At 49.4% G+C, this 24,614-nt stretch overlaps 1 protein-coding gene across 13 annotated transcripts in view; it reads left to right on the top strand.

Annotated features, from left to right (window-relative positions):
• The window catches only part of MSI2 (musashi RNA binding protein 2), a 173,163-nt gene that overhangs the window by 2,965 nt on the left and 145,584 nt on the right, over window positions 1-24,614 (top strand). For all 13 annotated transcript variants that reach the window (XM_065732130.1, XM_065732129.1, XM_065732128.1 and 10 more), the window contains one exon: window positions 1,335-1,376. In XM_065732130.1, coding sequence (XP_065588202.1) covers window positions 1,335-1,376 — 42 coding nt within the window. The remainder of the gene's footprint in view (window positions 1-1,334; window positions 1,377-24,614) is intronic.

Here is a 24,614-nt window from a genome sequence, read left to right as displayed (position 1 = left end):
CAGCACCAAGTGGGAACAGCTCCTTGCTCAGGGGTAGCTGCAGGGGGCGAGATGCAGCCAACCCCAAGCCATGAAAGCCTCTGCCTTCACGTGATCAGGGTTAGCGTTTGTTATGCAGCCAAAGAGCACAGGAGGCAGTCACAAGGTGCACGTCCAGGTGGGCTTCAGTGCTCCAAAACACCCTTCTGTAGTCTGTTTGGACTGCGTCTGCATGCAGATGCTGCTGGAAAACACAGGTGCAGTCAGCAGCGTGCAGGCGCTTCCTTGCAGTGGTTTTGGAAGATGGCAGTTCGGACTGGAGCACTGCCTTTATTCCCACCCAGTCCTTCAGTCATGGTGGTGGCTTTCTGTTTGCAGGTGATTTTTGACAGGTAGAGAGCAGTCAGTTGGTGCAGATGCCCCGAGTGAAAGTTGCTTTTAAAACTGCAGAATGGGCGTTTTAGAACTGCAAAGTGGATGTGACTTTTAATTCGTGCAGAGCTGTGGGTGTCAGTGCTGCATCTGAAGGGAGCGAGGGACGAAACCCAGATGCACACGTTTATTTTCTTGCTCCTTTTTTGTCCCTGCTTCATTCAGGAATACTTAGGTAACTCTTGTGGAAAATCTTCTTTAAAGAGCTGAGTCTCTTCTGGCTCGGAGTCCCTGTGTGTTTTGTTTTGCTCTCCTCTCTTTCCCCCCCACCTTCACAGTGCTCCTTCGTAGTTGCTCAGTGCTCATCTGTTGTTTGGGGGGAAACAGTGTTCCAGATCCACGAGGAGCATTGTGATGAAGGATAGCCCCACAGTCCTCCTAACAATTCAGCTCTAATAACTAAGAAAAACTGAAGCAATTTGCCTTAGAGTTTTGCATTGGTGCTGCTAGCCAGCTGACGAAGCAGAGGAATAAAACAAAGACCAGAGTAACCCAAAACCCAACGGAAGGAGGGTGCAGGTGTCGAGGCCAGCGGGGTAGGGCTCGATCAGGAGCGCTGGCGTTCTGTGCAGCCTCTGGAGTACGCAGGCAGGGCCGGCATGCAGTGTTGCTGCAGAGCACCTGGAGGTCCACGCAGGGCTCCTTGGGCATGGCAGCAGTTGTGGCCCACCAGACCGTGCTCAGGGTGCCCAGGAGAGAGGTTTGCTTCCTCCGTTCCCATCTCCCCCCCCTCTGCCAAAAAGTCCCTGACAAACCCAGCGTGTGATCTCTCACTTACAGAGTAGTTGTAGGACCCACTGTGCTGAACTGTAAGCCTGAGAAATGAGGGATTAATAATTCAATGATTTTAAAAAAAGAAAAAAGACAAAAAACAGCCTGACAACAGAAGCTATCTTGTTGATTTCTCCTTTCTTTTTCCTCAGATTGACCCTAAAGTTGCATTTCCCCGACGAGCGCAGCCTAAGGTAAGTAGGAGGATCAATAATAGGATTTTAGGCACACAGAGAATCATTGTTGCCAGGCAGTTCAGGTTTCAAACAGGGAATTGGCAATGAGAGCTTTTAAAGCTGGAGTGCATGGCGTCTTAAGTGTATCAGCACATGGCTGTGGAGCTGCAGGAGAGCTGCTTTGTGCTGCTCCGTGCCTGCAGTTCACCGTCTCCTTGCAGAGTCCCGGTCAGTTCGCTGCCTGAAAACCAGAGGCCTCTCTGGTTCTGGTGGGAGATGGTTGCCTCGTTACTCGTGTTCGTTACGCTCTTTCCCGCAGTACATTTGTGTGGTGTTTCTGGAGAGCGTTTGGATTAAGTGCAGGCTTCAGGCTGGTTTTGAGCTGAGCTTTCAGTTCTGTGGTCGTGATGGATGGGGGTATATCTCTGCCTTCATTGTTTGCAAGTTTTCTTTTGTATAAATTCAGAGATGCGTTTGGAGACTAATAAGCATTGGATAGCAAGTTCTGATGGAGCTGTGAGCTCTTTGGGCCACAGGGTATTCTTTTGCAAGCACAAGGAAACAATGAGCTTTAAGTCGGGCTGGCTGGAGCAGTGACCTCCTTGCAGGGCTGCTCTCCACGCTGGGACAAAGGCGCTTTGCTGCTCGGTGCCATTTCCTCGGGAGGACCTGCGGACGGAGCAGAAGCGGCTGCTGCTCTTCTGCCCAACCAAACCAACAGATCACTCTCAAATCCAGAAGTGCGTGCAGCTGCGTTTGAGTTTTGAAAGCTGAAAGTAAACTTGTGTAGCTGGCTTTCTGACTATTTGTTTTTGAGAGTCTATAGGAAGAATTTATCTGGCGTATGACACTTGTGTGTGCTGCTCGCCTTGGGTGGCTTTGGTTGAAAAATTGGGGGAGAAGACTGCGGAGTTGCAGAGGGAAGTCAGTAAGGAGAAGCATTTAACTGCCTGTGGCATGAGACCACCTGAGCAAGTTCAGCCCAGTGGTTTTATTGTACACAGCTTCCGATGAAAGCTGGAGGTTTAATAGTGTGTGGGACTGTAACGTTAAGTATTGTACAAAATGTGCATCTGGGAAAAACAATGTGTAATTTAGGAGCCCCGGGCATACAGCAGGAGAGGTGCTGGTGATTGCATTAAAGGAAAATGGTAAGAAAAAGCAAGAAAACCCAACAGTGTACTTTAAACCAAGTGAATGTGGTAAAGGAGTTAAAGATTCTTTTCTTCATTGGACATATCTAATAACTAATTAGTGAATAACGAGCTGCCTGGCTTGCTTCCGTGCCAAGCAGAGTTTATACTTGGGAGGGCTTGTGGCTTCTGGATTATGTTGTTGGATTTGTGCTGTCTTTCAGATAGATTTTTGAAGTTTCCAGGATTCTGGAAGGTTTCATAATTAAAGAAGGTGATCTTGCATGAAGGTGATCTCGCACTGTGATTGATGCTCCTTTCCTCCTTCCAATGCCTTTAAAGGCTTATTTACTTTTTAAACTGCCTTCAATTACCAGGTGTCTGTTTCTGCAGTGCTATTTGTGAAAGTTTATAACGCTTACAGCAGAGCTGTTAAACTGTCCCAGGTGACTTCTTCTAAAACAACAAAAAAAACCAGAGCTTGTCTTATGCGGTGGGTATTACTGTGTTAAATTGACCTGATTTTTGCATGTTTTTAAACAGGAAACTTTTACCAAGGAGACAAAAGGGATTTTGTTGTTCTCCAGGCAGGCGTTGGTTGGTTGGTGGCAGGCATCTTTCAGGTGTGGGGCAGAGCCCGGGGTGTGTGCTGCTCCCTGGAGGGGCAGCACTGCCGCTGCGCTGTGTGCTCGTCCCTCGTGGGGGCCGGGGATCCCACATTGTGTTTGGGGGCAAAAAGAAACTGAAAGGAGAAAACTGTGTGCAGCAAAGAACAGATTTTACATTGATTGTGGTACGTTATTCTGTACTGTGTTTGATGATCTGAATTTTCTGTTTCGTTCTTGCGTACTGATTTAAGGTTTTGGACTTCAGTTGTTCCTTTATCCCACTTGAATACTGAGTGTCATGCATTAGAATGCAACTGCTCAGGAGTGTAATGAACTAGCTGACACTTGGGGCTGTGCGGATGAATGGGTTCAGTGCTGTGCCTCTGTAGGTGTGAGAGGAGATGTTTCCCGCAGGCAGTTCTCCCAGCTGTGCCCCCATGGTGGGCTGTGCTCCTGGTGATGCTGGGCTGTGAAGGCTGCTCGGGGCCGTGTGCTCCCAGGCAGAGTTCCCCCCCTGGCTGGGGGATGTGCACACATAATGATTTGTGCACATTGCTTCGCGACTTCAAGCCACTGTTTTTGGAGATTTGCTGCAGAGCTTTAACTTGCCAAGGTTCCAGTGCGTGTGGCTAACAGGGAGATGAAGGAACGTAGCGAGGTGCTGTGGAGGCCGCTGTTCCTTGATAGCAATCTGTCTTGCTTCCAAATGCTGGAAGGAGCTCTCGAGCAGTTGATCATTTTTAACTCTGCTGACATAAAAATCCTTAAAAAGCAGCCGGGCGGGGAGGAAGCAGTCGAGTACCCCTTTTTGAATACTGAAGACTGCAGTAATGTGACTTTTTAATATGTACAGACTATTGACTCTGACCTTACCCGCTGTGTTACGTGGGAGCAGCCTTACCGAATGTAGCACGTTCATTAGGTGTTTTCAAACGTGATCAATTCCCACCTCCCCCTGCTCAGAGAGGCTCTTTGCTGGCACGTGTACACTTCACGGTGTGGTTATTTACTGCTCATACTGCTCAGTGACATCGGGCAGTGCTGTGTGTGATGTGCTGGGCCGAGCTGCTGCTGGCTCCAGGAGCTCCTGAGCTGGGTGCTGGCTGCCCAGTGCTCCATCTGCTGCCAACTCGGAGCACGGCTTGCTCTGGTCAAGGTTGCATGTTACTGGGGAGCTGATCTGTGAGTGCTGGGCATGGCGTTGTGGTGACTGTTCAGCACAAAGTGGTGGAAGTTTTCTTTGGTGAGGGGGTGTCAGACTGGCAGTCAGATGGCGGTGAATGCGGTGCTCTCGTTAGGTGTGGTTTATCCTGACAGAGGACACCGTGGGTCTGGCTGCTGGTTGTGGTGTGGCTGAGTGGGCTGTGCTGGCATCCTGTCGGCCGGGCACGTGGACTGCAGGAGGTGCAGTTCTACACATCTGTTCCTTCTTGGGTGAAAAGCAGAGCATCAATAACTCTCCCCTCGTTGGAGTTACTCCTGATAAAGCCACGTGAAGCTGGCTGTTCCAGAGCAGCAAACGGAGGGCATGCCCTTTTGGAATAACACTCAGGCTAACCTGGCTTTTTTTGTTTTGGTTTTTTTTTTAATATGAACCAATGGATTTGGATGACTGATCCCAGTTAAGCTAACTGTAGGTGGGGCATCTGCATCCCTTGGCTGCTAAGTGTGAGCAGAGAGATTTTATTCCAGAGCAAATGATGGACCTTGAAAATCAAGAGTTCTGTCCCCCTGCTTCTTCCTCCAAACTCCTCCAGGTTAGTCCTGCTTCCCCATCTCAGGTTGAGTGGAAGGTGGACTCTATGAAATGATAACCGGGGATGGTAGCAGAGCTCAGGACTCTTCCTTTCCTGCTGCCCTTCCTTCCCTGCCAGGCTGTCAGGAGCAGCAAGGACAGACCTTGCTGCTGTTATTGTTGTTATTATCACTGTTAATTTTATTTCCCTGCATTTGCGCATCAGGATGGAATAAAGGAAGTTCTTTTTTCTGCTCCTGGCATATACGTGTATCTTAATTATTATTGCTGGATCTTCAGAGTAGGAGGTCCTTACCAGATGGGACTTTGGCAGCTGCTGGCCAGTGCCTGCACGCCGTGTGTGCTGTAAGCTGCTCTTAGAATTTGTCTCCCTCTAGCACTGGGTGGTCAAATGAAAAAGTTGATGAGTCTGAGTCTTGGCTTATCTTCTCAGGTAGTAGGGGATCAGGGTTTTAAAACCTATTATTCTTGAGCTCAGCTCCTTGCTGTCTGATCTGTTGGAGGCAGAACATGATCTCTGTTCTTTGATGCTGGCAGACAGAGGAAGAAGTGCCTGTGCGGGGCCGTGTGTGCGTGCAGTGAGCTTGGTCAGAAGCTGGAGTTGAGGTGGATTTTTGTCATTTTGTTACTTCTGGAAATGCAAACGTTTTTCTTCTCCCTAACTGCTCAGGTAGATTGCTCACATTGTCCTTAACCTCCGGAGACTGTCCTGTTATTGTGTGAGATGCATGTCTTTCTACTATAATTGCCTGAGGATGGCTTTTGTATTGTGAATAGTCCCGTCTGGTGTATTTTTCCTTTCTTTTGACTTAGTGCTAACTAAAAATTTAAATTGAACATCATTTGCCTCTTTTTTCTGCAGAGGTAACTCCTCTGCACCAAGACCCATCTGCTTGGATATGGCAGGAGAGGGTCAGAAAAGGGGGAGGACAGGCAAATGGAAGAGAAGCAGCATGCTAACACCCTTGTGAGCTCCTCTCTGCTTCCAGATTGAGTACATCTCGTCTGCAAAGTGCTGAGCCTTTATCAGCCCGGGGGTAGGTCTACTAATGACTGATCTAAAACCATCAAATTCATTTATTTGTCACTGCCAGTGACAGCCCAGTTAATGCTAATGGATTCTTTTTTTAGCCTGTTGACTCTGGTGATAGTCTCATAAATGTTGTGAAATCCAAAGCATTAGGGAAACTTGTAACTTATTTTTAGAGATCTATTGAAACAGGGTAATGTAATGTGTGCAGATAAAGGTATGTGCTGTGTCGAGAGGGAAGAGAAAGCTCTTCTGTTTCATTAAGTCAGACATAGGTATCTTTGTTCCTAATAATTGTTTGACATTTCTGTTGTATTTCAGTGCTCCCTACAAACACATTTTGGATCATGCTGTAAGCAGGAAAGGCTGCAAATAGAGCCAGTCATCACAGGAAAAAAAAAAAAAGACTTGTTTCAGCAAATGGTTCATCTGCAGGGCCTGAACCTTTTCTGTCCCTATTGTGCAAAAGCACTTCAGCATATTCTTAAGTTGGCATAAGCACGTGGGTAAGCACTTTGCTGAACCAGGGTGGACTAAAAGCACACTATTACACGTTTTGTTGAACTGTGGATTTTGTAGCAGGAAAAGATTAAGAGATTTCTTGGAGTGTTCAGCAGTACTTTGAATATGGCTGGGTCCCTCACTTCTCTTTCAGAGATCCCAGTTTCATATCTCTTCCAGTTTTTCCACTTCTGCCACAGGATCTGAGTGCAAGATGATACTGATGTGCTGTTGCCCGACAGAAGTAACTGTGGGCATGAGGCTGGTGCATGTGGCATCTGGCTCTTCAGAAATCATAGTGTGAGCTTAATTCAGTGTCTAGTCCTGGAATGACACGTTCTGTTTGCCCGAGTCACTGCAAAAATTCTGTAAATTATGTGAGGAGTGCTGAACTGAGGTTTCTAAGATACTATTGCTGTAGAAATTGTGGTTTGCTGAGTAATTTGAAAGTTAATGCGAATGTCTGTAGTCAAATCAGCATGAGGTATTAATAAATTACTTCTAAACACTGGCGTTCTGCTGCTCTCCTGTTGAAAATATTTCATTTTTTGAGAGCAGCAAAAATGTTATGAATGTTAGGAAGTGCTTTGCCCTTGCTCAGCCATTCCTCGTGCTGGAACAGCTGCAGCTGTGTGTGCCACTGTGATCAGGTATGCTTAATTTTCAGGTTACGACTGTACCTGGGGACTTCAGTTTTCTGACAAGGATCCTACCCTGCTAACACCTGTGCAGTTTTACAGGTGGGAGTGGTTCTGGAGACAGCAGCAAGGGCAGTTAAATATGAACAGTGCTTCTTAATACACTGATGAAGTGCGTGTGGCTAGAAGGGCGAAGGAAGGGTGGTAGCAGCAGCAGCAGAAGGCATCGTTCCTTCTGCCCTTCCCTCCCCCCAACGAGAACTTGCATTAGTTTCCCACCGACTCTGGTATACAATAGGGAAGAAGTTTCAAGCTGACTAAAAGGCCAAAGGTCCAAGAAAGCTGCTGTAGCGGGAGCTGATGTGGAGTGACAGTAATGAGGTGGCCTGGCAGGTGGGAGGGAAAATGGTGGGGCAGGGAAAGAAACTAACTTTTAGTGAATCGAGTAGTCCCTGGATTTGAAATTAAGTCCTGTTGGTTTTAATTTCCCTTGTATGTGCTTTACAACTGTGAGATGGCCAGAGCAAGGCCTCCTTGCCGTTTCTCATGGCTGAGAACTCGGGCAGTGCCCTGCAGCAGCTCCAGCCCCTGTGCTCTGCTCTGGCTGATGGGGAGTGCTGGTGCTGCCCAGGGGGGAGGAAGTGTTGTGGTGTCCCCAGCCCTGTTCTGTGTTGTTTCCCTTGTTTTATCATTCCTGACTCTGAGCTCATCTTTACGTTGTTCCGTGGGTCAGTTTTGCATCAAAGGGAAGGTGAGGAGCACTGAGCAAAAAGGTGTTTTGAAGATCTGCTTTATTTAAAAGAAGGGCTGGGAAGTATCAGCAAGAGTTCTAGCTCCTTGAATGCTGGCAGCAGCAGAGCACCTACACGCAGAGCATCAGGAGAGGTTTTCTAACAGATGCTGTATGAATGCTGTTCAGGAACCCTCCTGAAATGTAATTAATGGGATGTGGAAGGATTTACAGGGAGCTGGGTGCTTGTCCCAGGTGCTGTAAATCCAGCAGCACTGAGGTGGAGCCCTGCTTTGTGCTGGATGCTCATCGGTAGCAAACCCTTATGGGGTTCTCTCACCTCACAGAGTGCTGCTGGACAGGGCACTGCTGGTGGTTCTCTGCAGCACTTACTGAAAGGATGAAGCTTCTGTGTAGTCCTTCATTTGGCTGTGTTATCAATCACTTATGTTCAGAGATGCGTAGGTGTTACTCTCTGCTCAGCCTGAGCTGCATGTTGACCCCGGTGTGTGTACAGTACGGTCCTCCTTCTGTCAGAAGTTTGCAAATTGCTGCAAAGGAGTACGAAAAATGTTTGTTTGTTGGTGAAATTTGCCTACTTCTGGCACTGCATTGGGCACACCTGCACCTTACTACGTTGAGCACACAGTATAGCTTTGTCGAGGGGATCAGAGAAGAAATAGAAATCTGAAGTTGATGTGGAGATATGAAATGCATTAGGAATTCACCGAGGACAGGGATTGGCACCCCACTCCTGGATGCTGAGCTGTGTGCTGATGTTTGGTGCAGCGTCCTGAGGATCCCCAGCTGATCTGTGAGCCCGCAGGGGCAGAGGTCAGAGCAGAGAGGGCACGTGAGTTATCCACAATGTCTCTGTGGCAGAGAACACATCCGTTTCCTGAGGCCTGGGCCGGGTACGGCGGGGTCAGCGGTCTCCTGTTGTGCAGAGATGCTGACGGGTCCCTGGGCGCTGGAAGGAAGCGTGTGAGCGGAGCCTGTCGCCCGCTGCCAGCTCTCAGTGACTTGAGCTGAACCTGAGGTTTTGTTTTTAACGGCTTTTGATTGAGAGCTCGTAAGCCAGGCCCTGACTCAGGCGTGCTGGTGGCGGGGTGCAGGTTGAGCTGCTTTGTGCTGAGGTTCCTGCTGCACGCTCTGCCTTCCCAGCAGTGACAGCAGGGCTCTGGGGACGGGGAAGCGAGATAAGGCGCGGGGCCTCGGTGCGGGGTGGTTTGTGGTGCTGCGGCTGCTGCTGTCACGTGGGCCCGTGGGGGCTGGGGCAGCACGTCAGCAGTGCTGAGGCAGGGCAGGAGCTGGCAGAGGGCTCAAATGCGCTGAGCGCTGCACTGCAGGGCTGCTCCCAGTACCCCCATGATGAGAGCAGAGCAGGGAGCCTGCCAAGTGCAGGTGTCCGAGGGAGCCCTTGGACTCCTCCGTCCCGTGGCCTGGCTCCTGCAGGCTGGCTGTGCGCTCTGTGCTGCGTTGCCCTCGTCCCTCCCTGTGGCTGCGGTGCTTCTGCTGCAGAGCAGCACTGAGGACAAGGAGGGGAGCTGGGGAGAGCCCCTGCCAGGTGCCCCTGTGCCCAAATCCTTGGGTCTGCTGAGTCGTGGTGAACTGTGGTCAGAGCAGCAGGTCTTGCATGCCGTGTGCCCAGGAGTTTTAGTGGCAGTCCTGCGTAGCTGTTTTTGATTTGTTCTCATCTGGTTGCATCCTCAGTGTCCTGTCTTGCAGATCAGACCAGATGATCAGTGAAAACTCTCCACATTTCAGATTTTCACAAACTTCTGTGAGCCTGGCTTTGAGTTTGTCATCATTATTAGAAGTCAGTTCCTATTTCTTGGCTGCCGTTTTGTGGCTGTCTCCAGTGGATATTTTTGTAGGGACATTTCTCTCTTAGTTGAGCATGCGTATGTGGTAGGAAAATATAAGACACAATAAACTTAAAACAATTTAGTTACTGGTCCGAAAGCTTTAATGCTAAAGAGCCATGAAGGAAGTTTATTGGAACTGTAATTGCAGACATAAGAAGTGATGATCTGTCTTTGTGCTTTTATGGTTCCCACCACTGTCACTGAAACACAGCAAGCTGATGGCAGTGTGTGCACAACTTACTTTGGTTGATGCTGCGTAATCCTAAGCTCCTGCAATATGCAGAAAGTAAAATAAAGTGTCAATTCATTTGAAAATGATGGAGAAAGAAAGAAGGGAGGGAAGGCAAGCATCCCTGCAGAAAGCATAACCTTATTTCATCCAGCTTGCAGCTGAAGGAACACGGTTGACAGAGCAAGCATTATATATGAACAAGATCAAAATAAATTTTGCTGTTTCTGAATGTTCTTAGAGGTCTTTGTCAGGTGCAGTCCCTCATCTGCAGAGAGAGTACCTCCCTTTGTTTCCTTGAAATGTTCTGAATATCCTCCGCCTGAGAAGGGCAGCAGCACCTGTTTGTCTTACTGAGAGCTGGAGATCGTTGGATCAGGGCAGACAAATGGGTGCTGCCAGGTGCTTCCTGAGGTGGAACAGAGATCAGAGAGCAAGTCCTGAATTGCTTGGCCTGCTCATTGGTGCTGGGTATGCAGGCAGAAATGTGCTCTGGGCTGTAAGAGATGGAGAGGGGAAGAGGCAATTTGATGGTTGTGTGTGAGATTCTTTTCCTGCTGCTTGGCAGGCCCGGAGCTGTGAAATGCAGTGTTAGTGCATTAGTAGCTTTTGGTGAGCTCGCTGTGTGCGTGACGTGGTGCTGCTCTGCAGAAGGAGGGCTTGCACTGCTGGTATGATTCAGTGAGTAAATCTGACATGGCATTCCTGAACTGTAACCTGGTGCCTGTTTTGTAAGGAGGCTCTTAAGATTCTCACTGCTGGAGAAATGCAGGAGATTTTCTGCTGCCTGACAACCAGAGTGGCTGAGGCAGCGGTGTGCAGAGCTCTCGTGGTTTGCATTGAAGTTTGCAGGCCGGAATGGGAGCGGGTTTAGGTGGTCTGAGTTTGCTTCATTGAGGCTGGGGTTCATAGGGTCTGCTTTCTGCTCTTCTGCCCTTTGCTTTCACGCTCTTTGTGCATTTCAGGCACAGAAGCCAAAGAGCTGAAGTCTAAGTCTCATAACTTCCGTGGCAGTCAGCTGCTCAGCGTTGCTTAGGGAGTCAGTGGAAGAAGTGAGGAAGGAGCTGGGAGTCCTGTGATGTCCTAATGAACAGGGCACGAATAGTCCAGGGCTGAGGTTGAGCCTTCTGTGAAGGTAACTGTTTCATGGATGATTTTTGGCAACCACTGCTGTTTTGGTGTGGTGCTGCTGTCAAAGCTGAGCAGCACCGGTCCCTTGCACATGCAGGGCATTCCTCGTGCCTCTGCAGAGGAGGAAGAAACGCAGTGGGACCTCCAGGGCTCCAGTGCCCGTAGGTTGCAGCCTGCTCCTCGGGCTGCTGCTCTGGCTGCAGGACCCTGTGGTGGGCAGTGCGGTGGGGACATGTCGTGTTGTAGCTCAGGGCAGCCCCAGGGGCTCTGCTTTGCACCAGGCCTCGGCCCTCAGCGCTGCCTTCCCGGAACGCGGGCTTGTTCTGCCCATCAGGAGCAGGAGACAGGGCTGGCTGATTTCTGCTCCCTGCTGCATAATAAATCTGATACTAAAATTAGTGCTGGTCTCCCTAGGCCATAATTCTTGCTGAGATTATAGAGAATTGTGAGTGCAAAGAGGAATCGTGGCTGCCTCTGTGAATGTGTGTGTGAGATTTTTATTTTTCTAATAACCTTGAGTGTGCAGTTTCCAGTTTATTTTTTGACTTAACCTCCCCATCTTTTCCCCCTTCCCCCTCTTTTGGGAAGTGCTTAGCCTTTCTCTGTGTTTTGGCTATTTAAGCCTCTGTCACTGCAGGCAGATGAGTTCCTTGGGAGCTCTTCTGAAGGTTTTGTAATTGAGTCTTTTACCACAGCGACAGGATATTATTAACCTTCAGTAAAGCAATTTATTTCGTACTCCTTTGTGGGGATAAGCCTTTTTTCCCCCGGGAAAATGTATATGCAGAAAGGGTTTTACGTACAGGGGTAGCTGGACTTTCACTAGTGATTATGATTTACAAAAAATAATAGTAATTTACATGAAAAATGGGCCGTTCTGGTTGCGTCAGTTTTAGAGAAGCCTTTTGTCCTGAGTGCCTCCCACCCCTGCTCCGACACCTGATTGTAGCAAACATGCTCATGGGGGCTTTGACAAGAGGCTGCATTGCTTTTAGGACACCGGATCCTCAGCCTCTGAGAGCACTGGAGCATTGTGTTCCCATCTTGGAGACAGCCTTGAAAGAGGAGCTGAGGTTGATGGGAGGAGGTCCTCGCAGGGTCTCCCTCTTGACCTGGCCTCTGCCCTGCGTTCAAATGCAGACTTGCCCAGAAGCTGTTGCAGTTCTTCCAGCACTTCTGCAGCCTGGTGCTATTGCCACGTCACACGAAATAGCTGGGGTGGGAGGTGAAGTCTTTTTCCACAGCTTCATGTTTGCTGACACGGTTGGACCACTTGGTGCTGCCTGTGGGCTCCCTGTGGCTCAGAGTTCTGCTGGCCCTGCAGTGCCCATCCTGGGAGCTTCTGCGTTGCGCGGTGCCTGTGACCTGGGATCTTCAGAAGTGAGGACAGATCGTGTGACCTTGGCTTATGCTGCAGCCTCCAGATTCCATCATTCAGTGTGCAGCTGAATCTCAGCTTGTCTGCTGCGGTGCCATTCAGGGTGACTGAGGGGTTTCTCGGGGGTCTGCCCACGCAGTGAGGCCTGGGCTGTGCTCTGCCCCTTTCCCTTCAGCCTTAGCTGCAGTGAGAGATGGTGCATAGTGATGGTTTTGCCTCTACAAGGCTTTAGGGCCCATTTGCCTGCTGGCTTTTAAAACTTTGCAGCTGGTGGACTTATATCTTCAGCCGGAGAGTCTTCTGATTTCCAAAATGCTTCAACTACCTCCTTCCCCCTTTTTACAGGAGCTGTTGTAAAAAAGCCCCATGATCGTACCAAAGAAATATATATATTTTAAAGCTTTTCCACTGGAGATTTAATTAAAATATTGTGAAAGGCAGTCATTGGAAATGAGACTCCTTTTGAGAGGAAGGCACCCTGATTTCCCACTGCGGAGCTTTTTGTCACCATAGAGATGAAAAGAGGAGCTCAGAATTGCTCTCCCCGTGCGGTGCTTGCAGGGCAGCAGGTAGCAGCTGGCTGCAGCTGGCAGGCCTGGGGCTGCGGCACCGCTTTAACTCTTGCAGGGCACGAGCATCATTTGGGATCTCCTTCCTGCTGGAAGTGAGTCTTCAGAGTTTATTGTTCAGTTTTAATTTCCTGTACTTCAGAGCTGGAATTTATTTGGGCTCAGGAAGGGGAAGAATGAAGGCACCTGTGCTTGTGTTTTGGGAAAAGCATGAGGAACGTTGGGTGCAGCGTGGCCCTGTGTGTCCTCAGTGGGTGGGTTGGGTTGTCAATAGCTGTGTTGTGGTTGAGGTGCTGGTGCAGAGTCTGCAAATAATGGAGCTGAAATCTGACTTGGCCTTGTTAGTTTGACCACTTTGGAGTATAAATCAGAAGTTCTTTCTCTGCTCTGCATCAGTGTTCAGCCTGAGTCCCACTTCAGTATCTAAATGACTTATTTTGTGTGAGCATTTATTTTAGAATGGGTTAGGGTTTTTTTTTTCCCTTTCCTTACAGCAACTCCTCTGGAAGTGTAGGGATTAATAAACCAAAAATACATGCTGTGAGTCATAAAACTGCTCTGATATGGTTTCAAAGACAGCCACGCAAATGGGAGACTGTTGGAGGGTATCTGGCACTGGGCAGTGTTATGCTTTTAATCATTTAGAAACAATTTTTTTCTTCCTAATTGTGTTAAAAGAGAGTGAAGAGCAGGCTCAAGTGGATTCTTGGCACACACATCTCAGGCAAATGAAAGTAAAATGTATATTCAAGCTGTCTGCTGTTGTGTATTTTACACCATACCTGTCTTTGTGCTTGATTGCAAATGGACTTAATGGTTTAATTCTGAGCCATTCGAGTGAGACCTGTTGTGTTTAAACTTTTAGATAGAAAACAAACGTAACCCATGTAATGGCATTATTAATGGAGAGTATTACTATGCTGTAATTTTCAAATTAATGGTTTAATTCTGAGATTAAATACAGAGCTGTGTTTTTGTGTAACACTACATGACAAAATTAGATCAAGTGTTTAAAAACAGAAGGGCCTAATCCTAAACCAATGGGTGTCTTCCCAGGGCTTCAGCGGGCTCCTGCTCCGCTCTGCCGTGGCAGTGCCAATGTGCAACGTGAGCAAAGCTTCTTTAGTGTGCTGGTGGGAAGGGGCTGTTAGCATCCTGCTACTCAGGACACCAATGTATTCAGAGCAAATAACTGAGCTCCTGTGTCTCCTTGGTGGACACTTACAGCCCGGTTCAGCCTGTACCTGGCAGGCTAGTTGCAGCAGTGCTGTTTGCACATCTGTTGAGTCTTTGCTGAAAATTCAGATATAATTTTGGAGAGATGGTATCTGAGAGCTGGGCTCTGATGCCATTTGCCCTTGTGCTTTCCTTGACTGTTGCTAATAAGAAGTGCTGGCCTAAATCAGTGTCTTGGAGAATCATTGATTTGCTAATTGCAGATAATCAAGTCTCTGCTCCCTGCTCATGCTGAGACCACTCTCGTTTCCTGCCTTTCTGCCAGGGTTTGGGCAGTGCCTTCCAGCATTTGACATAGCCAACAGAGCAGATTTCAAGCTCTCCCACCGTTAATTTTCAGAGGTGATGGAGTTAGTGTCCTGGCTCTGCCATGGCTCCCCTGAGCATGATGCTGATGCTGAGTGTGGCCCTGTGGTCTGGAGTTGTGCTGGTCACATGCAGTCCTTGCTTTTTGTTTGGTTGAGTTAAGATGTGCTCCAGGAGGTTTTTGCGTGCTGTAGATCCTGCAGAATGCATTTAAAATGAAGCAGGAGCTGCTTGAAACATCTGTGTCCTGTGGCTGGAGGAGAGGAGCTGCTGCTGTGTGCTGCCTTCTGCCGGTTCTGTGCCATCCACGTGGCATTGCATGCGGGTGCTGTGTCTGAACCCAGCATGCATCCAGCACTGCTTCACTTCCTGATGGGGCTGGGGAATGTGGGAAGTGGGACCAGAGGTGCTGGTGGCTGGTACGTTCCTCTGACTTGTGTCGAGCAGCACTTGATCCTGGGCCAGGAGAAAAGATCTTGCCTGAGGAGCAGCTGGAGGACGTGCCTTCCATGTGTGGGTGCTGGGCTTCTGGGTCGTGGGGAGCAGGTCAAATCCCATAAGCTCCTTTGCTTTTCAGGTCTAGGAGCTAAGCGTAGTGCCTTGGCTGAGGAGTTCTGCAGGAGTAGTGAGGGTTTTTCACAAAGCCCATCTGGATGGGAACTGGTGCCGTGTGTGGGGCAGTGCGTGTGTGTGGGGCAGTGCGTGTGTGTGGGGCAGTGCGTGTGTGTGGGGCAGTGCGTGTGTGTGGGGCAGTGCGTGTGTGTGGGGCAGTGCGTGTGTGTGGGGCAGTGCGTGTGTGTGGGGCAGTGCGTGCTGCAGAGCTGGAGGCGTGGGCTGGGTCCTGCTGTGCTGACTGCAGAGATTTTGCAGGTGGGACGAGGTGCTCCAGTGGCAGGAACAAGATCCAGCCCTGTGCCTGTGCTTTGCTTGCTTGCTGTACACACTGTGTGCTGCTGAATCCCGTGTGGAGGAGGGAGGAATGCTGCACGGCTGTGTGCTGAGGCCTGGGAGCACATGGGGCCGTGCAGCCCTGAGCAGTGCCCAGCACGCAGTGGAGCTGGGCAGCAGATGATCGCAGGCAGCTTAGCTTACATAATCCTGTTGGGGTCAGTGTCAGGACTCCCCCGCCCCATCCAGCGCCGGCTTCCAATCTGGCTCGTCACACTCCTGAATGTCCTTTTAATTTTTCTCTTTATTAATAGAGCTGGTGCTGCAGTGTGCTCTGTCTGGCTGTGTGCGTGTGCCTCTGCGCTCGTTCCTCTGCTCCCCACCACTGTGACTCTGCTGCTCAGCTGCCTGCAGCTTTCCACATGTTTGCTACTTCCAGAGGTGGTTTTGAATTGTTGTGGAGAGGAGGGCAGAGCTGCTGGGCTGCGAGATGAGCTGCTGCTGTCATTCCCAGTGCAGTGGGGATGGGATGTGGGGCTGGCTGGGAGGGGCTGCAGCTCCGTCCGATGAGCCCTTCTCTCAGTCTGCTCAGTCCTATGAGCTGGGCAGCATTGCTTGAAATTCAGCTTGCCTGTTTCTGGAAAGGCTGCTTTGTTTCTGCACTGAGTGTTTTTATTTTTGTACATGAGGGTCTGGATTTTAATGTGGATTTTGCCAGTCCTTTCCAAGTAGTAAATATTCCTGTAGAGACACAGCAGTGGTGTTTGTGAATGCTGAAGGGCTGCTGTGCCACATCCCTCACCCCAGCACTATTGTAGGGCATTTTGCAGTTGTCCTCTGCTCCTGCTGGGTTGGCACTAATTTCCTGTGTGTCTCCTGATGGCACTTCTCTGAAAGCTCCAGCGCTGGGTTACGTCACCGTCAGCTGTTACTGTTATTTAAAAGAATAAAAGAATAAAACTGTATGCATGCATACGTACGTGTGGGGTGGGAGGAGGAACTGAAATGTGATTCCAGTTTAAAGTAAGAGAATCATAGAAGCTGTAAGAAACGTGTTAGGAGTGGACTTGTGACTGAGCAGCAACCTCAGGCACTGGAAGTACTCATGCTTTTGCTGAGATAACTTCTCTTACATGAGCTGTTGCATAACGCTCTCGTGTCAGTTAATACAGTTGAAAGATATCGCAGGGAAAATATTTAATACATTGTGAACATCAGTGCAACGTAGCAGCTGTTTAAAAAAAGTAAAGTAGAAGTAGGAAGAGCAGAGAGCAGCGCACGGGCTGCGTCCTGCAGGCACAGGGCTGAGCCAGCAGGGAGAGGCTTCTGTGCTCCTGCTGGTTCCTCATCTTCTGTGGTCTTGATTTATTTTTGCTGCTTTGGGTGGAAGGGGGAACAGGAGCAAAGTGAGAGAACAAAAGCAGAGGTGGGAGGGCATGGCAGATGCATTTAATCATGTTTTTTTGCAAACAGAAGCAAGGATTGCCTTTGCTGTCTTTTGCACTTGTGGCTAGTACGCACTGATTCCTCCCTGAACCCTGTGATTGTGAGTAAATTATGAACCATTAATGCCATCGTGATCTTGACTGTGAGCCAAACTGTGCAAAATCCAGGAGCACGGCTGCATGTCTCAAGAAGAAAAGTCAGAAAGGGCTGGTAGTGCTGCCAGCTGCTGCTGTTTGCTGAAGTGGTGGTTTGTGGTCTGCGATCCCTAGGTGAATAAGACTCTAAATAGTATTCAGAGATGATATGTGGCGTAGCTGGAGTCCTGCAGCATCGTTTCTTTGCATAAGGTGAAAGAGCAAAAATCCAGGGCTGTGTTGCTTATTTATTTTTAATCGATGTGCTTAGCGTTTTGAGCCAGTAGACGTGTGCAAATAGCAGTCAAGACCCAGATGCATGGGGAACATAAATTCGAGCTTGTGTGTTAATGTGTATGCATACACGCGCATAGCGGGTGCCAGAACTGCTTACGTATTTGTGCTTGTTCAAGTGTACAGGATATGTGATTGACACTGCTGAAGCAGGGAGAGGGGACAGCATGGTGAGTTATTGCCTTTGGTCCCTAACCTGCTATTTCTTGCTGTATCCTGAAAGAGCCTTCGTACTAACGATGCTGAGCAATAAATAACACAGGGAAGATTAATAGCTGCCTATGGTAGCAAATTATAGTTGATTTATTGCTCATAATATATACAGGTGCGGCTAATTTAATTAAGCACAAGACCTCTTTAATGCTATAAAGACATCCCTCTCTCCAGAAGCGAAACAGCAGCATGATACTGTAATAAGGCCTTAAGTGAAATAAGCAGCATTACAAGCAAAGCTCTGCTTGGTCTGATCAGTCTCCTGCATAGCTGGGGGGGGGGGAGGGAGTGTTTTTCCATAACCATTAATGCCACTTTAAGTCAACTTATGCCGTAACAAAGTCCAATTCAATATCCTGATGCAGGTTATCCCATCTCTGCCTCATCGTGCAGCAGCAGCTTGCTGTCACACAGCACACACAGTTTCTCTCTGCTCAGTTACTGGCCTTGTGCAGGAGGGCTGGGAGTGGGCTCTCAGCTGGGGATGTGAGCACACAGCAGGCACCGGGTCGCCATTCCCTGGAGTGTCTCCTATTGCTCGTGTGCTGTCTTCACATCCCTCATCTGAGTCTGAAAAAGGGCATCGTGTGAAGAGAAACCTCTCAGACCCCTTACGTAGGGCTGTGTCAGCCATGTCCTTCCCGGTCAGCTCAGTGACTTCTTGTACTTGTCTTTTGCTCCTTTCGAACTAAACCAAGGTGTTTTTTTTCCCAGTTTCTTAAAGTGGACATCTGTGCGTGTGCATAACACGACAGCTTTGGCCTGGCTGAGCAGTGTTGCCCTGCTCCCTGCTGCTGTGAGTGCCACGTGTGCAGGGCTGGGAGCTCGCCCTGCACCGCAGCCTTCCTGCGGTACTTTGCCACCGGCACTTGATTACTCACAAAAGCAGAAAAAGGCTCAAGTAGCTGAGTAATTTTTTTCCAAGTTTTTTTTCCCTCTGTCGCCTTCATTTGTAATCAGACAAGGAAAATGTATTAGGAATAGATGGGCACGTATAGGAATGCTTAATTTCATCTAATCCAGGCATTGGGTGCACGCAGCCACGCACAGCTCCTGTGGGCCGGGGCTGTGCCTCTGTGCTCCTGCAGAGCGCTGCTGCCCTTCGTGGTCCCATGCTGGGCAGAGCCCTGATGGCTGTGTTGGAAGTCTCGTGGTGAGCTCAGTTTGCTCCAGCCACACTCGGTGCTTCTGCCCGTCAGATCTCGCTGTTGGCAGATGGTGAGGACCAGAGGCTGGGCTGTGTGGAAGCGGCTGCTGCACGGTGCTGTGTGACTGCAGGGGAGCCGTCCTGAGCATTGGGTCGCTTGCTGTTTTCTTGGCTTTCTTTATTGCTGTGATTCTGTCTCCACGTGTTTGCTGGATGAAGGACTCTGTGCCTCAGTTTCTTATCTGCTCAATGGAGAGCGTAACGGTTGATCTCGGCTCTCAAGGATTCTGTTGTGAAGTGCTTTTGAGAAATCCAGGCTGAAATGTCGCGTTTGATAAGGCCTCTTGAGAGCTCCCATGAAGACTACTTCTAATCCAGATAATGTTTGGTGATAAAACTTTGCAGAACCTATTGCTGCTTTTGCTGTTCTCTGTGTTCACTTTGTGTGTCAGGATCCGGGAATTTGGAGACAAATTGGAACGTATTTTTTTTTTTTACTGTATGAAACCTGTACAACATCTGTGGTTGGGGGGAATATGATCTTAAAATCTCTGAGAGCAGAAGCAGTACCGTGTTAATTTCCTGTAGAAGATGCAGCTTTGTTTTTGACCTGGGTCTGGTATTTCCCTCCTGCACTGTGCCGGTCCTCCCGGTGTTGTTGCTCTGGTTGCATTCCCTCAGTTGGTGCTTCAGGAGACGTTCCCCTCTTGGAGCATGTCTGGTGACTCACATGTGCATCTCCGGAGCATCTGGTGAGCGTAATTGTCGTTATTAATCTGCCCTGTGCCAGGCTGTCTTTGGCTGTTGGTGGGAGGACGGGGTGCTGCGTGCCGCGCTCTGCGGCGGTGTGACTTCGGAGTGGAAGTGTGAAGGGAAATGATTCCGTGTGGACAGAGTACTGGCAGAGCTGTTTTCAGTGCACGCTGCTGTGGCTGGGCTGGCCTGCTGTCCTTTGGAGGCTGTGGGAGGTCTGCTGGACCCACTGGGCCTCCCCAGAAGCTGCTTTGCTCCCCACGTGTCCGCTGGCTGCGGTGTGCTGCAGGTAGCAGCCCCTGCTCAGCCCCGCGTGGCTCCCATGGCTCGGAAGGAAGAGTTGATGCCGAAGGAAGCCGAGTGCTGCCCGCCTTCGGGCAGCGTTAACCGGAGTGAGTGTGTCCTAATTATGTAATGCTTCTATTTTCGATGCCGTGGGCGAGCGCGTTGTAAGTCAATACTGCGCTTTGCAGTTCAGAATTAGAGAATCTTTGGAACCAGATACAACTCGGCGTTGTCTCCAGAGCTCTGTGCGTTTTCATTTTTAACACAGTTGAATGAAACCTCCCACAGTTACTTTCATTCTTCCCCCTCTGCTTCGTGTTGGGGTCCTGCTTCCCGGGCCGCCACGTGGCAGTGTGGTGCTCGGGAAGCCCTGGTTTCACTGGGCTTTGTTGGTGCAGAAGTTGAGCACTTGAGCTGTTCCAGTGAAGTGGATCCCAACCATGTGCTCTGACTTCTGTTGCTTTGATGAGTTGGGACCTTCGTCACAGAAATTTTCTACTGTGTTTTTCTGTCATCTGTCCAAAGCTGTCAGTGACAGAAGTCGGTTCAGCCCCTGCCAGGATTGCTGCAGGCCCCAGCTGCCCTGCTCTCGGCCTTAAACCCACGCAGGCCTTGTCTGCAGCTGCTATAGGTGTGCTCACCTGTAGGACTGACCTTGAGCCCCAGGTTGGCTGCATTCTGCATATCAGGGGGAGCTGATTGCAGAGCCTAAGCTGAGTTACAGCTGTGGGCATGTGCCCCATCTTTGGGTGGGAGGGAGGCATGAAATGCCTGTTCTCCTCCCACCCACCCATTCCAAATCTGCTTTAACTCTGAGGGGAAACAAGCCTGCAAAATTCTGCAAGTTCTTTTTGATGGCGTTGTGATGGCAGCGGAGCATACAGTGAAGGAGGAGTTTTTTTGCTGAAGTTCTGGGTTTGGGCACGTTGGCCATGTGCACTGTAATGAGTGAGAACCTTTCCAAACACGTCTGGAGAGGAAAGCTAACGAAGCACAGCGAGGCCGCTTGCTGACGTGCCAAATAGCAGCCCCTGCTAAGTGCTCTTGTGGGGGCAGTTAGGGAGAGCGCAATTGGACGTGGGGCTGGTGATTATTCCGTTGCAGTAGTTGAATTTCTTTCAACTGTAGTGGTGTTTTGAGTTCTGGGGACGATTACCAGCTCTTTTAGATGTCTTTTTATTTCCGCAGCTTAAAAATGGTCATTTGGGGCAGATCCACTTGAATAGTGTGGCTTGCTTTCAAGTCCTGGCTTTACCAAGACCCAGGTTGTGGTGTTACTTGACCACCTCTGTTCCTGAGAGGGTGGTCTGCAGCTGCGTGCATTCACATGCACAGGAGTGCAAAGGAAAGGTGTGAGCACGTTTTCAACGCGTAGAGGGATAGACTGTTATTCTTAATGTACAATCTGCAGTAGTTTCCATCTGATTATTTAAAGCAGACTTCCTCGCAGAGCTGTTGGATTAATCTAAGTTTGCGTCAGGGCATTGTCTGGAGAAGGGGTGGCTTCTGGGCTGGGCCAGGTGGGTGACGCCGGTGGCAGTGTCAGGCAGTGGGCAGGGGACTCGCTGGCTGTCCCAGTGCTCGAGTGGCACAGGGCTGTCCCTGTCCTGCCCCACCTGCCCACGGGGCTGTGGAGGGGTTGTCCTTGGGCTGTGAGCTGTCAGCACAGCTAGGGAGGCTGAGTCCATGGCAGTTCTCGTCCCATAGCCCGTGATGTGGGTGTGCATAACTGCCAAAAGTAGCAGTGGGGATTTTTAGCGTTGGAGCTCTTGGGCACCTGCCAGCTGGAGTCTTCTCCCATCGCCATTGAGAGCAGTATACTTAGCAAAAATATTTCCCCTTAAAAGCTAAAGCAAGAAAAGCAGAGGAAGTGTGGGGACTGTGACCATCCTCGTGGACCCCGGCGCAGTGGGATGGCAGGACAGCAGCCAGCTGCCCCGGTGACATCGGGCTCTGCCTCCATGCCTGCTTTGGGCTTTGTGTTTCTGAAGGGCGTGTGGCAGAGACATGTAATGAATAATGCTCTGTTCTTCACAACCTGAATTTTCATTGCAGGATCCCCAGGGAAGCAGTGCCGGCTCCGCTCAGTGAGGGAGAAGCATTATGCAAAGCCGTGGTTTGAGTTTTTTCAGCTGATTTGGAAGGGTAGGGGACAAGAGAAAGGAAGAGAGCAGTTGAAAAAGGAGAAAAAACTATACAAATAGTTCATGTATTTTTTGTTCTTGTCATTTCTTTGTTTATAAAGGGAGTTACTTATTGTAGCTCTAAGCACTGGTTTATCAGCAAAGCAAAGTTTGAGTGTCTTGGAATCGGAAAAGGGTACTGTGTGCTTTTTAAAAAAGGTTTTAAATTTTCCCTGGACAAATTCTGCGTCCTGAAATGCTCACGAATGTTCCACTGAGGTTTGTTCTGCTTGTGCTGGCTCAGCTCTGCTGTGACTCCGGTGAGGGCCCTGAGCTGTGTGCTCACTCTTCCCACTCAGGCTGTGCTTTCCTGCCTGTGGCTGCTGGGAGCTTCCCGGGGAGGGGATGAATACTGCTCATTGTTAGGTAGATGAAGACTCCGTGTGGCTTTGCTATGGCAACATGCTCACCTGGGGGTGGATTTAGACCTCTCTGAGGTCCCCTGCAGGACCTGGTAAATGAGTCTGTGGGAGCGGTCCTGGCAGGGAACAGGCGTGGTGCCCGCGTCGTGCTGCAGCCTGGCTGGAGGCAGGGAGCTGCCGGCACATCGCTGTCTGGCGTGGGGTTGGTGGTCTGTGTAACCCTCTGTGGGGTGCCCCTGTGGGGACCAGAGCAGCCTGCAGGAGCAGAGAGGTGTTTGGAGAGCCCTCGTTTCCTCAGATCTGTAACGGTGTGGCAGTGGGAAGGTGCTCTGAAGTTGAGGAGTATCGAGTGGAGCCAAAGAGCCCTCGCTGCCCGTGGCTGAGTGCAAACAAACTGCCTCCTCTCCTCCCCCTCCTGTTCAATTTTATGTTCTGTGACAACACTTGCTAAAAATCTGACACAAGCAGTCAAAGCTGAAATGCGTTAATCTGTGGCAAAGAACAGGAAGTTTTGGTTTTGTTTTTGCAGTAATGCATCAATGCACATCACGTAGGTGCGTGAAGTGAGGCTGTTGTTGCATGTTTTTTGACACCAGATAGGCTGGTGTCCCCAGCGGGGCTTGCTTTGCTGTCGTACTTGATAATTGAGGGGATGTCTGAGTCCTGAAGACAATGCAGAAATCTGATTTGCAGACTCTTCTGTGTTTGGTGGCTTTGAGGGTTCCAGCTGGTGCTCCTGGCCAGCCTCACCCATCCCCTGGGAGAAAACATGAGTTCACTGAGGGCTGAGCAGGGTAGAAGGCAGTGCTTATTTTAAGTCTCTATTGACCAAAACGGGTTTTTGGACAATAAAAAAAATGTTTTTTGTTCAGCTGCCAGCTATCCTCAGTTGTTGAGGTTCAAGATTTTTCAGATATTTTGTATGCAAGTTGCTATCTAAGAGGAAAGAAAGTGGAACAGGAAATAACGTCTGTGCAAAGGGGGGGGGTTGGTGAGCATTTTTAAGCTCGTGGGAAAACTTGGCCATGGTATTTGTGTGACGTAGTGCAGTAATATTGACGTGGTTTGGGCTGTGCTGAATGAAAGAAGTGCTGCTGTCTCCATCCATCTCGTCTGCTCCTGAGCTTCCTGCAGCAGGGACTCATCACCTGCATGTGGTGTAGTAGTGCCCTTGTCTCCTCGTGTCCTCCATGGCTGCTGGCATGATGTGGGGAGAACAGTGACGGTGGAAGTGACCTTAAATGCCTTTTGACTTGCGTGCAAGTCAAATTCCACTTTGTGCCAAAGGAAAATACTGTAGGCAATCTAATGCATAATGCAGGGAAGTGGCTGGGGGTCCTAAAGGGACTGCAGTGAAGAGCTGCTGGTTCCATATACGTGGGAAGGTTGGGGTGCAGGAGTGCTAAGGAGTTTGATTCCTTTTTTGTTTGTTCATTTGAGGTTACCTGCTGATGTCATTTGTGGCTTAGAGAAGCCTTACTGATCCAGGAGTGGGAGCTAAAGAAGGGTAAAGATGGGGATGTTTGCAATTAGCTTACTTATGTGATAAACATATATATCATCGTGACTGATCTATCTATCATAATACAATTTCCATCACTTTGATATATTTTGGGTGATGGTGAGGGGAGAGGAAGCTTTCTTTCCCTGAAAAATGAATCCAAAGCACATATTAATGTTGTTCTCTGTCCTTGCAGTCTCCTCCCCAGCAGAGTATAAACTTTGCGGAGCACAGTCGTTTTTAATGCCATCACTGTCATTCTTTTGCATCTTTGCAGTGAGTTCATGAGCTCACGAGGAGCACGGCCTGCACTGGTGCTGAGATTTGCTGTTCTGTGTGTATGATGATTGAGCACAGAACTCCTGTGCTGCTTGCTCTTTTTCATGGCTTTTTCCTTGTTAAAGAGTGGTTGCTTGAATTACTTGTGTACTTTATTTCCGGGTTTGATGGGAGATCTGAATAGTTGCCAGAATACAAACATCAATGTATTTGGGCTTTGGAGGCATTATTTAAGGAGCCAGGAAGGAGTCTGCAGTGGGTGAGTGCTGCTGGAGCTCTCGGTGGCATGAGCCTTAGGATCCTGCCTGGCGCCGAAAGGATGCTCCTTGGGGCACAGTGTGTCACCCAAAAGAGGAGAAGTTTCCTTCCTGGATCAGGAGAGGGATATTGTTAAACACGCAGCAGCATAAAGGTCTTCTCCTTTTAATGAAATTTGAAGGGAAGTTCTTACTGAAGAGAATCTCTTGAGCTCCTTTTAATGAACTGTGCAGAGCAACTTTAGTGCATCCTTTAAACAGGATAGTGAGTGAACATGCAGGAGATTGGTGGCAGGGCCACAGGAAACTCATTTCTAAGCCTTAGTGCAGTGGTCCCTGGCACAGTGTACTCTCCTTGCTGCAGCGTTGCACAGCACTGCTCTGGGGAGCAGCTCGTGTGC

Source organism: Cyrtonyx montezumae, unplaced genomic scaffold, assembly GCF_038088225.1.
Source record: "Cyrtonyx montezumae isolate F1298 unplaced genomic scaffold, pur_monq_1.0 scaffold_15, whole genome shotgun sequence".
NCBI lineage: Eukaryota > Metazoa > Chordata > Aves > Galliformes > Odontophoridae > Cyrtonyx > Cyrtonyx montezumae.
This window is presented reverse-complemented; position numbering and strand designations above follow the sequence as displayed.